Source organism: Sinocyclocheilus rhinocerous, unplaced genomic scaffold, assembly GCF_001515625.1.
Source record: "Sinocyclocheilus rhinocerous isolate Xijiao unplaced genomic scaffold, SAMN03320098_v1.1 scaffold753, whole genome shotgun sequence".
Taxonomy (NCBI): domain Eukaryota; kingdom Metazoa; phylum Chordata; class Actinopteri; order Cypriniformes; family Cyprinidae; genus Sinocyclocheilus; species Sinocyclocheilus rhinocerous.
This window is the reverse complement of record NW_015655991.1, coordinates 381,406-395,985: the sequence shown is the minus strand read 5'-3', so window position 1 is coordinate 395,985 and position 14,580 is coordinate 381,406. Positions and strand designations below refer to the sequence as shown.

The window sequence follows — 14,580 nt, the reverse complement described above, 5'->3', positions numbered from 1 at the left end:
ACAACTGCCCTGTTTTTCACAACCAATAATTTGTCTGCCTAGAATGACAAGCAGGTATGGTATATGTATGTGCGTAATTGTTGGAGCTGGTCGCCAGCTTTACCCCATACCTGCTAAGTTGGCTTGCCTTTAAACTTTTCCAGTAAATGTTCATCTCTCACCACGTGTTCCAAAAAGTTGTTGGACTCAACTCTTCAAACACATGATCGAGACTCAAGCTTTATTCGTTTAAAAATAACCAAGGTGGCTGATTATTTACCACGCTTTGCAAGTAAACACACAATGTGAACTTTTCTTTCTAGAATGCAAACGGATACGATTTGATTTCCATTCTGTATTACATTGCTTGTTTTGTAAACAAACAAAAAAACTGAAAAGTTATTTTGGATTACATAGATACAAACTTTGCTATAGTTTGGGGTCAAAAAGGTGCACAAAAATTAGATTCATATGTAGATATGTAAACTAGAGGTATTAATATTCCTTTTCAACTTATAAAACACAAACCTTTTAATGAATATATAAAACAAACTAAATATGAAACATGATCAAAACTTAATTTTGAAATTCTGGAACAGCATATGACAAGACACAAAACATTAGATTTTTCTAAAAAAAAAAAAGTGGGGAAAAAAGAAATTTAGATAAATGAAAAAGAAAGCTTGTGCACGCTTTCCTGAAAGAAAACCTAAAAGAAAAGACATTAGGGACAGTAATAATTTCTCTTATTAAACTTGTACATACAATAACATACTGCATATACTGAATGCAGGACATTTGAGTGTATTTGATGTGTGCAGTGTGGGTTGGGGTGTGTGTGTCGCACCTGTGTGGATCTGCCGGTGGGCCTCCAGAGCATCTTCCTTCTGGAACTGAGCTCCACACTGGTCACAAACGATGGCTTTCTCACCAGCTACGAGACAAAAAAAAAATGCAAAAGTTATTCAATCTCCATAATTTTGGCGGTCCTCGGGTGGTGCATGGTGTCATATCTCTTATTCGAACCCCAGTAATACTTTTAATGATTTGGTGCCTGCGAGTTGGAAGTCTGCTGCTCACTTCAGTAAAACTTGCTGGCAAAAACACTGTTTACAATGTGTTTTGGAGGATATGTATGACAGACGTTGATGTTGTGTGCACTGTGCAGTGAAAGCAATGCATTATAAGAGGGATTTACCATTCAAGGCACACTTTCACTAAAAACACAAAAATGCTGTCAAACACGACCCTAAAAAGAAGATAAAAACAACTAGAAGCCAGACATATAAAATCCACATAGCATGTTCAGATGTTGCAATGGGACACCAAGAGGAACTGTGAGACCACTATACAATCTGCCAATATACAATCTGATCTATAAATCAGAATTAAGCAGAAACACTGTATTGCATTAACACTGTATTTATCTGCTCGATCAAAAGGGAGTTTTTAAAATTTCTAACAGAGCTGTCAGCTCTTCTCATTATTTCTTTAAATTTTACCACCTTCACAAGCACAACAGGAAGTCATAGCTCAGATATAAAAAAACAAAGTCAATTTCGCAACCACTGTAAAGTTGCAAAATGTACTGTAATGTCAAGCAATAGAAAAAAGTGTTTTTCTTCTTTTCTTGCAGATGATGCCACTCAGCAATAAACGTAGAAATGTGGCACAAACAAGTTCCTCTAAATGGCTCAAGAAATCATACATCATTATTACCTATGGTCACACCATGCCACTGAATGTTGCACATAAAGAGGAACTACCACAGACAACCCTCAGAGCTGATTACTTCAGTGCATTCATACTCCAAAACTGTCAGTCATGAAACACTGTATCTAGCCTTATGCAATGGGTGTTGTATGCAATTTAATGTGCAGAGAAACTATAAGTACGCCATCTGTAATTTAACTTTCCCGAAAAATCTAAATACTGTCTCTATTGCAAATACAAAACATTCCTGCTTGAGTGGTCTGATATCTCAACTTCTGGCTTGATCATTAGTATAATCTTGGGGTGGACTACCTGTTTGAATATGAATTAAATTAGTACCGAAGTGGCAAAGGGGATGCAGAATGATCAAATGACAGATACGACAGACAGAGCGATAGAATGACAAACAATATAACAAATGGTAGAAAGAAGGACAGATAGAAAGAATGACAGATACTGAAGAACGATAGAATGATTGATAGACTGATATATAGGCAGACATACAGAGAGTTAGACAGAAATGACACCAGATATATTTTAGGCAAGTTTTATTCTTTTCCATGAATTAGTTCAAAACACCGATTTAATGATTCATATATATATTTATATTTAAAAAATATATTTACACACACACACACACACACATATATCATTAAATCAGTTTTGAACTGATTAGTTTTTTTTCTTATATTGCGGGCCCTAGGACAGGAAACAGTGTTTGCTGAAGTATTATACTTTAAATACTGAAACCACAATGTACTTCAGACAAACTATTTGAAGCCTTTACAAATTTTCAGACATATTCCCTCAATCGCATTTGATGCCGCTTTAAAATGACTGTTCTGAACACTCACTCATGCCATTTTGGCAGCCATAAAAGCTTCATTCAAGTGTGTCCACTTACATATGAAAGACCTAATTCAATACACTGAACTATTGACTGTACATTTTAAAGGTCCCATGGCATGAAAATTTCACTTTATGAGGTTCAACTTCTGGCTTGATCATTAGTATAATCTTGGGGTGGACTACCTGTTTGAATATGAATTAAATTAGTACCGAAGTGGCAAAGGGGATGCAGAATGATCAAATGACAGATACGACAGACAGAGCGATAGAATGACAAACAATATAACAAATGGTAGAAAGAAGGACAAATAGACAGATAGAAAGAATGACAGATACTGAAGAACGATAGAATGATTGATAGACTGATATATAGGCAGACATACAGAGAGTTAGACAGACAGATAGACAACAATACACAGACAGACAGACAGAACGACAGACAGACAGATTTTGCCCAATTCTGGTGTTAAGCAGGTCTCTCAACTGGCCATGGAGCAGGAAGGTCCAAGAACTAAAGTAGCTTCAGATGGAGGGCCAGCGGGACATTGATCACTGCCTTAAGTGGCAGAGAGGGAAAAGCCAGACCTTAAAACCCACCCCACAACATAAACGGCAGCTTATTGGAGCAGGTCATTATCTCACAGGGGGTGACAACATCTAGCCACCCAGCAGGAGTGTGCTTCCAGGCCCGGCAAAAGTCATGGAATTAAAGTGATAAATTCTAGCCTCTCCCTTTGATCAATAGCGACTTCTTGTTAAGCACGACAAAAAGGAAAAAAAAGGTAAAAAAATGTGAAGGAAAAACACCTCCCTCAGATTTGGCAGCATTCATACCCCACTTTCGAACCCCTTCCCACCAAAGGCATAAACAGACACCAGTGATAGAAATAACTGCCTCTCCAGCAAAAAACAAACAAAAAAAACCATGAGGCTAAAAAAAAAAAAAAAAAAAAATCGCTCTCTAGCAACTCCCACTTCCTCCCTCCTTCTCTTGGAGTTGCCACAGCGATGCCGACCTGACATAATGGGCTCTTACACAACCGTGGCTCCCAACAAGTGGAGGAGAGGTGCCACGTGCCACGGGCTCGTTCCTTTTTCACTTCCCTCCACTGAACGTATTGCACAACCGAAACCCTGGGATTTACTGTTTCTAAAGAGGATGCCTCGTCGATCGGTCGTTTTCAAGGGTCGTGTGCGTGAATAAAATGATGTGAGTGAAACCGGAGCCTTTACGGGAGCTGCGCCAAACATTCAGTGTCAGATTACCCAGCAGTGGGGCCGCGCTGCCTTTGTTGATGAGTCCCTGAAGAGTGTGATACTAGAGCACAGCTGTAATGGAAAGACCTGTGAACAAGCACATTGTCTAATGCTATAAAGGTGGATTCTCATCACACACTCTGATCAGACGCCTCCCCCCCCCTTGTCTCTCGGAAGCGGGAACATGAGTAGACAAATACAGCGCAAACAAAAACATACCTTTGCTGTTCGGTGAGCCTACACAAATGCGTTATATAAGACAGTACACTCAGTACCAAAAAAAAAGGGCAAACTAATCCATATAAAAAGGAAAAACCGTGCCGTCAGAACAATGAGTACAGACGATGAGTACTCTCTTTTCCTTTAGCGGTAACGAGCTGTGCTGTACAGTTTTATTTACACTATCCTCTTATCAGTCACAGAACAGTACGGAGACTGCCAATTGAAAAGGACAGCCAAGAACTGTGTGTTCCCTCTCTTGACTAGATGTGTACCGCAGGCAGAGCAATTCTTTTATCAACCAAGACAAAAATGCTGGGAGACTGCCAGATTCCCCTAAAAATGTGCACGTTCACACAAGCACGCAGGCATGGATGCGTGGATGAGTATATTTGTGTAGCACTGTCAGGCTGATGCAGGGCTCCAGACTGAAACAATGACTAGGGAGCCACTGGCACCTCAGATGAAGCATTTGGGAACCAAATGGCTTTTTTGGTTTCCAAATAACAGAATCGCTCGATATGGGTGATTGTTTGGAAGCACTGTATGTTCTATCACAATATACCGTAGTGATAGAATATTTATAGGTATATGAACAAAACAAAACAAAACAAAAAACAACTATGCCATTGTTTGAAATTCAGCTGGCATTCGGAAAAGAGCTGCAGGTGACAAATACTAGAGTAGTAAGTATAGATAACTGAAGAATTTTGTTTCTGTTTGGAAGGCTCATGAATAGGCAAATTGCCTTGGCAAATTTAAACGTGTGTGTGTATAATATATATATATATATATACAGTGGGTACGGAAAGTATTCAGACCCCCTTTATATATATATATATATATGATAATATTTTCTATTTTCTAATTTTTATAAAAAAAAAAAAAAGGGCAAAATTTAATCTGATGTTAAATCTGACGAATCTGAAGTACACATCACGGTAACGGTTCTGTGTCCATTTTCAATTAGACATAGGCCTAATTGAAAAATTATCCACAGTGCAGTGAGGGAGTCAGTTGCATACTCAGTATCGGGAGTCTGTTTAATGAATCGTTTAAATTGAATCATTAAGAAAAACCATTCATAAGAGTCATTTGTTTGCAAATAAGGCATCACAGCTTTGAAGAACAGAAAGATCACACTTTAAAATGTGACTAAGGCCACTTTACGAGATGATATCTTTGCAAAATCGTATATAGATGCACGGATTTTCACTAATAGACTTAAATTTGACATTTTTTCTGTAACCGTATACAAAGACACAAAGCTAGAGAAATAAGCAGCACATTGAATTTCCAGACACTATACAGTAGATTACGCTCTACTATCAGAAAATGAGAAGTCAGCTGGTTAATATTTATATAGCCTTCACAGAGAACAAAAAGAATAGCAAAGGAGATAAACACTGAGGATATCTAGGCTTCTTCTGATAGCTTCACGGTCTGGTGCGCAGACAGAGGACGTCTCGGGACAGACCAAAGCAGACAAATATTGACTTGCTAAACACACTTTCACATCAAAGACGCTTCTAAATTTATCTGCTCAAAATGAACACAGTGTTGCACATTCATTCATTTGTTTTTTGCCTGCTTTAAAGCTCTTAATCCATTTTGCCTGCAGACCAATTTATCTGGCCAGCAGGTCACACTCAGTCCTCCATTTTTCCTGCTCTTTTTCTCTCTCTCTCTCACTGTACAACACCGTTATTTCAGCGGTCTAGCTCCAGATATACTTGAGGCATTTCAGTTCACAAAGATGCACATTCACATACAAGCAGGAGACCTATCGGTAATGTACAGACGGATGCCTCTGTGCACACGCTGTCCAATCCACATACAGAAACAATACAAATATCAGCAACAGGATGTTTGTGTATGACCCTGGTGTGTGTCAGGCAAACCCTTCCACTGCAACAAAAGGTGAAAGGGAAACTTTCCATGTGTTTTCCTCTTGCTTTCTCACCTCTCTTTTTTTTCTTCAGGCCATGGTGCCTTAAATTATGACTCTGGGCAGCTTTCCTGACGGTATAGTGAGAGGACAAAGGGCTTTTAGAAGTGGAGGAAACAGGAGCTGGGCTGGAGAGGAACTTGTAGGGTTAGCCTGGTGTGAAGTGGCAGGAAATGAGCAGAGTCGCTCGGATCTCACTGGCATCTTACCATGGTTTGAGCTCTGTTTAAGCCACCATCAAACTTGAGGTCACCGTCCATCTGCATTAGCAAGTATACATAATATTGAGTCAAGTCCAAGCCTGATTATTAATTACTATGCTAACACTTTACAGTAAGGTTCAAACTAGTTCAATGTTACTTCCACAATACACTACACCAGGGGTCACCAAACTCGGTCCTAGAGAGTTTAGCTCCAACTCTAATTAAACACACCTGAACTAGCTAATCAAGGTCTTACCAGGCATTAGGACTGTCAAAAAAAAAATTTGAATTTCGAATATTCGTCGAATTAAAAAAAAAAAAAATCCACATTCGAATGAAAAATTTTAGGTCCGCGCCAGCCGTCAGGCAGCCTATCAGTGGCGCACGAAATGCGACGACGATGTTAATATTTTGCGCGATGCGCCCTCTTGTGGCCTCAGGAGAGAAGCCAAAAGCTTTTTTCCCCCTAACTGAAATTATGCCTTTTAAATGCGAATATAATTCAAATTTTGATAATATTTAAGTAGAAAATTCAAATTGAGTTTTTCAGTCATTTTGACAGCCCTACTAGGCATACTTGAAACTTTCATCCAGGTGTGTTGAGGCAAGTTGGAGCTAAACTCTGCAGGACACCGGCCTTCCAGGACTGAGTTTTTTTTTTGTTTTTTTTTGAAAGATGCTCTTATGCTCACCAAGGCTACACTTACTTGTTGAAACATACAATAAAAAATATTATTTTGCGGAATGTTATTACAATTTAAAATAACTTTTCTATTTTAAAACATTAATGTATTCCTGTGTAAACCATAACACTTTTATATAGGATTATATAATGAACAAAAATAGTTCAATAGAATAGCATTTATTTAAAATGGAAATATTTGTAACATTATAAATGTCTTTACTGTCAATAAAACTGACTGACTGCAAACTTTCTGAATGGTAGTGCATATTAACATTTTTAACATTTCATGTTGTATATTTAACAAATGCATTATGAACATTAACAATGAACAATAGTATATTTATAAATTACAATTTTTACCTAATTAATTTTGAAAAATATATTTTTTATTGTTAGTTCATTATATCTGATGCATTAATTCTAACAAATTAAACCTTATTGTAAAGTGTTTTCATTACTTGTATACGTGATGACTAGCCAAGAATATTTTAAAATGAAAGCGTTGGGATGGGTGATAGATGACTAGTCAACTGGCTGTGTTTTTTAAGCATCTCATGCCATGAGTGTTGCATTTTTAAAACTACATTAACTGACTATTGTTCATGACCTCTACATCTACTGTTCATGAAACCCAGTGACTACTCAAATGTGAAAATCTGTAATTGTGAACACCCCTAAGTAAACAATCAAAAGGTGCTTCTTTAAAAGTTAGTATGCACACCGAGAAAGGAAGGGCAAGAAATGATCTGCCTCTACTCTGCTGCCTGATCAATACCTGTGAGGTCGGCTGAAAACAGAGCGATACCTCCAGCCCTCTTTTATTTATCACAGGAGAACCTGAGAGCCTGACCATGCGGTGAACCCTTATCCCAAACGACCACCGAAACTTCAACCAACCACTGGATGCGACAATTGAGCCGTCTTTACAGTGCTGTAAATGCCTTTACTGCTGGGCACAGCGCAGTGGGAGGCCGGTTCTGCTCTTTCCTTATTTGCCTTTCATGAGCATGGAGGGTGAATCCAGGTCCTGAAATATAATTGGATCAATTTAAGAGTGGTTTTCAAACTGTGGTTCGTGGACCACTAGTAGTCCGTGAAGGATTCAGAATGGTCCATTAGCAGATTGACTGACAAAATAAAATAATTTATTTATTATACAATAAAATCAGAAAAAAAATTAATTGAGTTAATATTAATTTTAGGATGTCAGGTGAAGGCCAAAGTGAGAAAGAATGCACGTGTCTCAAGGCAGATATTAAAATCAAATTGGGAAAAAAATCCCAGGCCTTCTCATTTTAAATTATGGTTTGAGTACCTAAAGCAGTCCTGAATTTTGACAGTGATGTGAGAAATGCTAACTTATAACTGACAAATGCAGCTAAGTGTTAGCATAGTCAAAAGAGCGGTACAGAAGTGCTCGGCTGTCAGCGTCAGGCTGCATATAGTTAACAGAGCCCATGTATGCTCCACAGGTCAATAACCTGTAAAGATTTAACATTTAGTGCCCATTATTTCCTGCTTTCAAGTCACACATTGTCAAAGGCACTCTCTAGTTTATTAAGGCCCGGGTCAGGAGTGTGGGGGAGGGGTCACAGGCTACACAACGATCTATGGGACAGCACCTAGAACACACCCACACAGTACGGGTCATTATTAAACTGTTCCACACTTAACACAGGCATGCAATAGAGGTGTGTTAAGGTTTCCAAAAAATCCAATTTTCAAAAGAACAGAGTTTGAGCCACTCCAACGGGGACCAACAGGAACAACTGCCCTGAATGTGGTGCATAAATAATAAAAAGATCCAACAGAAAACATCAGGAAATGCAAACACAGAGTTTAACAGTTTTCAGGTTTAGTCATTTACATTTGTTTATCACTTGATTTTGAAATGGTTCTTCCGCTACTAAAAGTTAATCAGCTTCAGATTCAAAATTGGAACGTAATCCAATTGCAAACTTTGTGGCGTATTTTGTTTTATGAATAAACAACCACTAGCACAGGGTGCCAAATGACACCAACTGAACCTGATCTCTCTTTAAATTATGTCACAAGATTTTTAATACAGAGTTCTGGCATGAAACTCTAGATGGGGCAGTCCGATAGGTCTAGCTCAATCTGACCTGGTGACATCCTTGTCACACGGCAGCTGATTGGTTCTCTCCTGTATCGGTAGCCAATGAGCTCGCTGCTCAATATTAAAATACCTGGCTTTTGTTTGCTGTAGCAGTTGGCAGCACACTTCAGAAACCCTCCACCTTCCCCAGCTCCACCTGTACAGATCTGCTACGGGGTGATTCATGTATGCTATATGGGGGTTATTCATATGTGTTATATGTGCAGCAGCAGTATTTCTTACATGCTTACAGCAGCATGTTGTGGATGTATTGGCAGTAGCAAGTCTCGGTACTTGCTCTGCCGCAGCAGCAGCATCGTATAAGATCTATTCCGCCAAGACCAAATACATTAACATTGTCATGTACATTACCATGCCAATCCCTCCGAGAGTTGTCATGAAATAAATAATTTTAAGAGAGCAGAAACCTTCCTTGGCTTAAAAAAAAGAAAGGAAAGGGGAAGAGAAAGAGGGTGATGACAGAAGAAAAGAGGAAAAAGTTACTTCCATAAAGTTCTTTTCTTCACAAATGTTGACTGTGCGACACTCCCTTTAACTTCCTCACTAAAACCTTTTACGACGTCCTCACACTCGTTCCAGATCCACTGACTTCCTCTTCATGTTCTTTTGCTCCGCATATGCACGTAGAATTTCTGTACGATCACAGTTACAATCTGCATTGACTAGACAGGATATTGATAGATAGCTGCTAACTTTTTTTTTCTTACAAGCTCCTATTGGCAGCACTTCTTCAGTCAGTTATCTAATCTGATGCTTTTCCAGAGAACATCCCTTTTTTCTCTTTTCTTTTTTTTAACAATAGCCCACAGTGTCTCAGAAGGTTTTGCCCTGTCAGTAGTTGTCCATTAAACATTAATTACTCGTGTCGCCACAGACGGTTTCAAAGTGCCTGAGATAGAGATGTTTTTCTTCAGCGCTGAAATTGTTTGGACGGCCCAGGATTAGTATTCTGATCCACAGACGTGTTTGCAACAGTAATAACACAATATCCACGGCCGCTTTTCATGTTCAACCTCCCAGTGGAATGGATAACATAAAAGCAACCCTTGTGTGTCCTGGCTACTTCCAGATGGGACTGCTTTTATCTTTTTTTCCCTTTTTTTTTTTTTTTTATCAATGAAAGCGCCGTCGGCAGATCTTTGCTTAGCGTCTAATTCACTCTTCAGCCAAAATATGAAAGTTTCAAAGAGCATTTCATAAGGGAGCTCTTCCATAAATGGGATTCATAGCATTTTAATCTGCACTAAGAAATTGATCTAAAAGTTTCCCAAAGCAATCGGCTGAGCTAATGCAACAATGAAAAAAAAAGTGCCTTGGAGAGTATTTACTTTTATTGCTATTACGCAGAAAACAAATCATATTTCATTCACCATATACAAGTCACAATGATGCTCTTTATATTGTACTGACCCACAAATATACAGAGGAATAACAGGATTTTCTTGGGTCACTTAAACAGTTTGGCTTTTTTTGTTTGTGCTAAGGGGGCGGAGAGGATGTCATTAGATGCTGACGCATTTAAAAATAAAAACCACACCGCTGCCATATTTAGTCCGAATGAAAACCTGGAAACATGCTGTACACGTCTATATATGGAGGATATAAGATGTAAAGGTCTCGAATAAGACGCCCCCCCCCCGGGGAGTGAGAGAGAAGAGCAGGCGGAAACAGATGTGTTTGAATGGGATAAGCAGAATTCAGGCATTTATCACACAAGAGCACACACTCTGTCTTCATGGCCTCAGCCGAGATAAAGGCCAGGTGAGGCTTCGGTGGGTGGCAGCGCTGAAGGGTTTCGACAGTACTGTGTGCGCGCATGGCTTTGAATATGCGTTTCACGCTAGAGGGCTCTTCTTAACATGCAGTGGTGTGCACGAAGCCTCTGCCATAGAGGTGTGCCCGCTCGCTTCACTCAAACTCAATTGGACTGGCGCAGAGTGTGCCAACACATTCCACCATTTATTTTAACTCCGGCAGCAGATGACCCTCTTAATCTTAATCTAATAATCACCGTCACAGAGGAGGTGCCGTTAATGTCCTCACATCTACGAGATTGCGCTCTTTAACGGCACTTCGTAAATAACTTTTTATCCGTGGCTACATCTAATTTAGAGACTTACAATCTAATATATGCCTGCAGTTTCCACTCTTAAAGGGATACTTCACCCAAAATTGAACATTTGGTCATAATTTATTCATCCTCATGTTGTTCTAAACCTGTATGAACATTTTGAAAAATGTCTTCTTTTTTTTTTGTACATACCAGTGTTATTTTAGTATCATTGAGACACTACCATAGGTTTTATAAATATTTTGAATTACTTTATTTTTCTATTTTCATTTTAATTGGAAAGCTTTAGTAATTATTATTTTATACATGTCAATACAGTCTTGTAAGTTTAATGAAATAAAAATAAGAAATACTGCCTTGTCAGCTAGCTGAAATAAAATAAGTTTAAGGTTTTTATACATACATACATACACATTCTAATTTGTTGAGATAGTGAATTGGTGGGTTTTTGTTAAATGTGAGCCAAAATCATCACAATTAAAAGAACCAAAGACTTAAACTACTTCAGTCTGTGTGCACTGAATTTAATACACGAGTTTCACAATTTGAGTTGAATTACTGAAATAAATGAACTTTTCCACAACATTCTAATTTATTGTGATGCACCATTTTTTTAATTTTTTTTTTATTGTAATTAAAGTTTATTTTATTTCAAATATTGAAAATGTTTTTTTTTTATTTATAAGAATTAGTTAACTATACCAACCCTGGTCCATACAATTAATGTCAATATGATTCTGACTTTCACTGTATAAGCAAAAACAATTAAAACATTCTTCAAAATATCATTTGTGCTCAGAAGGGAAAAAAATATCATAGAGTTAAACTTTTGGGTGAACTACCCCTTGATATAGTAGAAAAAGCCATTTAGGAAGTGTACTAAACCACTGACATGAGTTTTGATGTATTCAGCTCATGAATGAACGCACTGTCCGACTGCTTGGCACTCTATATGGAGCATGAAGCTGGTGGGAACTGTACAAATATGATCTGAATGCAAAGTGGACAGTGATATCAGGGCTACAGACAAAAAAAAGAAAATAAATTAACTTAAGTAGCCATTGGCTCCTATAAGAAACAAGCATAGGCACCACATTATTTTTAAGTGCCACAGAATGTTTTATTTATATATTTTTAAATACCTTCATATTTCAGTCACACTGTCATGTGTTTGTCTCCCCTCCTTTTACAGCATCAGCATTTTAATTTATCTTGTAGATGTCCTGGGAACTAAGGATCACTTAAAGTAGGAACTAAACATATTTTCCACCTTGAGAACTGTATACAGTCACAAAGAACGGTTTATTACACAGAATCTGTGCCAATATCATGGACCATAACTATGTCAGCATCACTTGGCCCTTGAGTGTAGTTTGGGCTCCTCAAAGCATCCTATAAATGTTGTCATACATCCTGCACACATCAAGTCTGTTTTTCTTCATTAGTAACATGCAATTATATACATGTTGAATTTTATCTTCAGCTCCTTGCATTCTTTCTTATCATGTAGACAACCGTTTAAGTAAAATATGAATATGCAATACAACGCATATATTTAGCAAAATGCTCCTCTTTTAAGTAATTTTTTCTAGCTGACTAATGAGCTTATGGATGCCGAATCCATAAGTTTGAAACAGCTGAATGAGCGATTACATGACATTTCAGAAAGTTGTACTGTAGGCTCTTATAAAATACCTTTTGGTGTCCATTCATGTTTATTTTGTACTATAGTAGTAAAGAGAAAGATATGATAGGTTCATGTGCCGCTTGAACTGAGGCGCTAAAGCGATCACTCATGCCACATTAAAGAGCGCCAAAACGGCATTTATTGTTTGAATTTCGTTATACATTTGTCAGAATTTTAAAGCTTATACTTTGTTTATTAAAAGGTAACAGAGCACAAAGCTTATTGCCATTGGACGGCAAGTGCGCTACAAATAATATGAAGTTCACGCATTAACAGAACACAGCATCTTGATAACAAGAAGCCATATTAGTATCGATTATAAACAAGAATCATTAATGATATTGTTAATGTCCACACAGCTGACAGTTTTACCTGTCGTAGTTTGTTTAAGTTGTGCACGAAATAGACACTGCTTTTCTGCACTTTTACTTCGCACATCTTCATCATTTTTGATCTCTCCTGTGCTGCCTCAGCTGGAGCTGCTTTAGCTGCTGTTCGGCAGAGATGAGGACTGTTTTTCCACTAAAACTTTAATGCGCATCATCTCTGTTTATTACGTCAACATAAAAGATGTGATCGTAAAACAAGCAGGAAAAAAGGCATTACACGCACATTTTTAAGTCATAACATGTAAATTTATACAGTTGCAAGTGGCGATCTCAGCAAAAATATCACTTGAAAATTAATATTTTTGGACTGTTTTAGTCGCAGTCTGGAGCCCTGGATATGATAAATTCAAAAAGGATGTCTGTCTGCTCAGTGGCCCATCAGGCCTGGCATAGCGGGTCAGTCCTCAACGAAGAAAGAAAAACAAAAAAAACAAAAAAATCCATACTGGCCACAGGCTCCTCTCCAATCTATTTTCTGCTCAGCTGGTTTTAAATGAAGTTATTATGACTCATTAAAATGCCCGCAAGCTTGTGGAAGTTGGCCAATTACAATTTAAATTTAGCCTCCCCTTACAACCCCCCCCAACCCCTCACACACACACTACCAGCAACAACACACCACACCGCTGCATTTCAACCACTGGCTCACAGCTGCAATCAGAGCCTTGATCTTTGAACACAAACAAAACCCAATAAACAAACAAATCATCATTTTTCCCAGGGACTCTGCCAGTGGCTGAAATCTGGTGATGGAACTGCAGCTCTTTCACCAAACTGGTTTAAATCAGCATGACCTAAAATGCCCACAAACCAGAGGATTTAGTGATATGTGCGGTTAGATCTGCAGGCCTCGCAGGGTGGTATCCCTCTGATGTTGATTAATTATCAGTCATTCTTGTGAATGAGTGATGAAACCTCGATTAGGTCAAGCTATTCCCTCATATGTATGTCAGCAAAGCTGAGTTATCAGTGAGGTGAAAGCGATTGCGCCATAAAGATTTACCATGATATAAACGGATATAAAACAGATACGGCACAAAACAGCTTTCTAGACTGGATTGTGTCCAATGTTTGTTAGTGTCGTAAAACAATAAAATGGCCTCTCAGTCAGACACCATCAAGAACGGACCCTGTCCACAATTTGAAGAGTTTTGCTTGCAATAGTTTAAAAATGACAGCCATGAATAAAATAAATAAATAAATAAATAAATAAAATAAAATAAAATAGTGATTATATATTCAAGTTAAAATTTACTTTACTCGAAGGTATCAAAAATATTAATAAAACATTAATATTCATATTCATATAAAAAAAATAAATATAGATAAATATATTTACTTAATCTACATAACCTGAAGGTGTCACCTCAAATGCATTACGCCAGTCAATTTATGTGTTGCCTTGCCATCGATACCCTAAAATTCACCAATCATGAAATAACA

General features: G+C 37.9%; 1 protein-coding gene across 2 annotated transcripts in view; it reads right to left on the bottom strand.

Annotated features, from left to right (window-relative positions):
• The window catches only part of zbtb16a (zinc finger and BTB domain containing 16a), a 144,576-nt gene that overhangs the window by 39,830 nt on the left and 90,166 nt on the right, over positions 1-14,580 (bottom strand). For both annotated transcript variants that reach the window (XM_016526194.1, XM_016526195.1), the window contains exon 4: positions 827-913. In XM_016526194.1, coding sequence (XP_016381680.1) covers positions 827-913 — 87 coding nt within the window. The remainder of the gene's footprint in view (positions 1-826; positions 914-14,580) is intronic.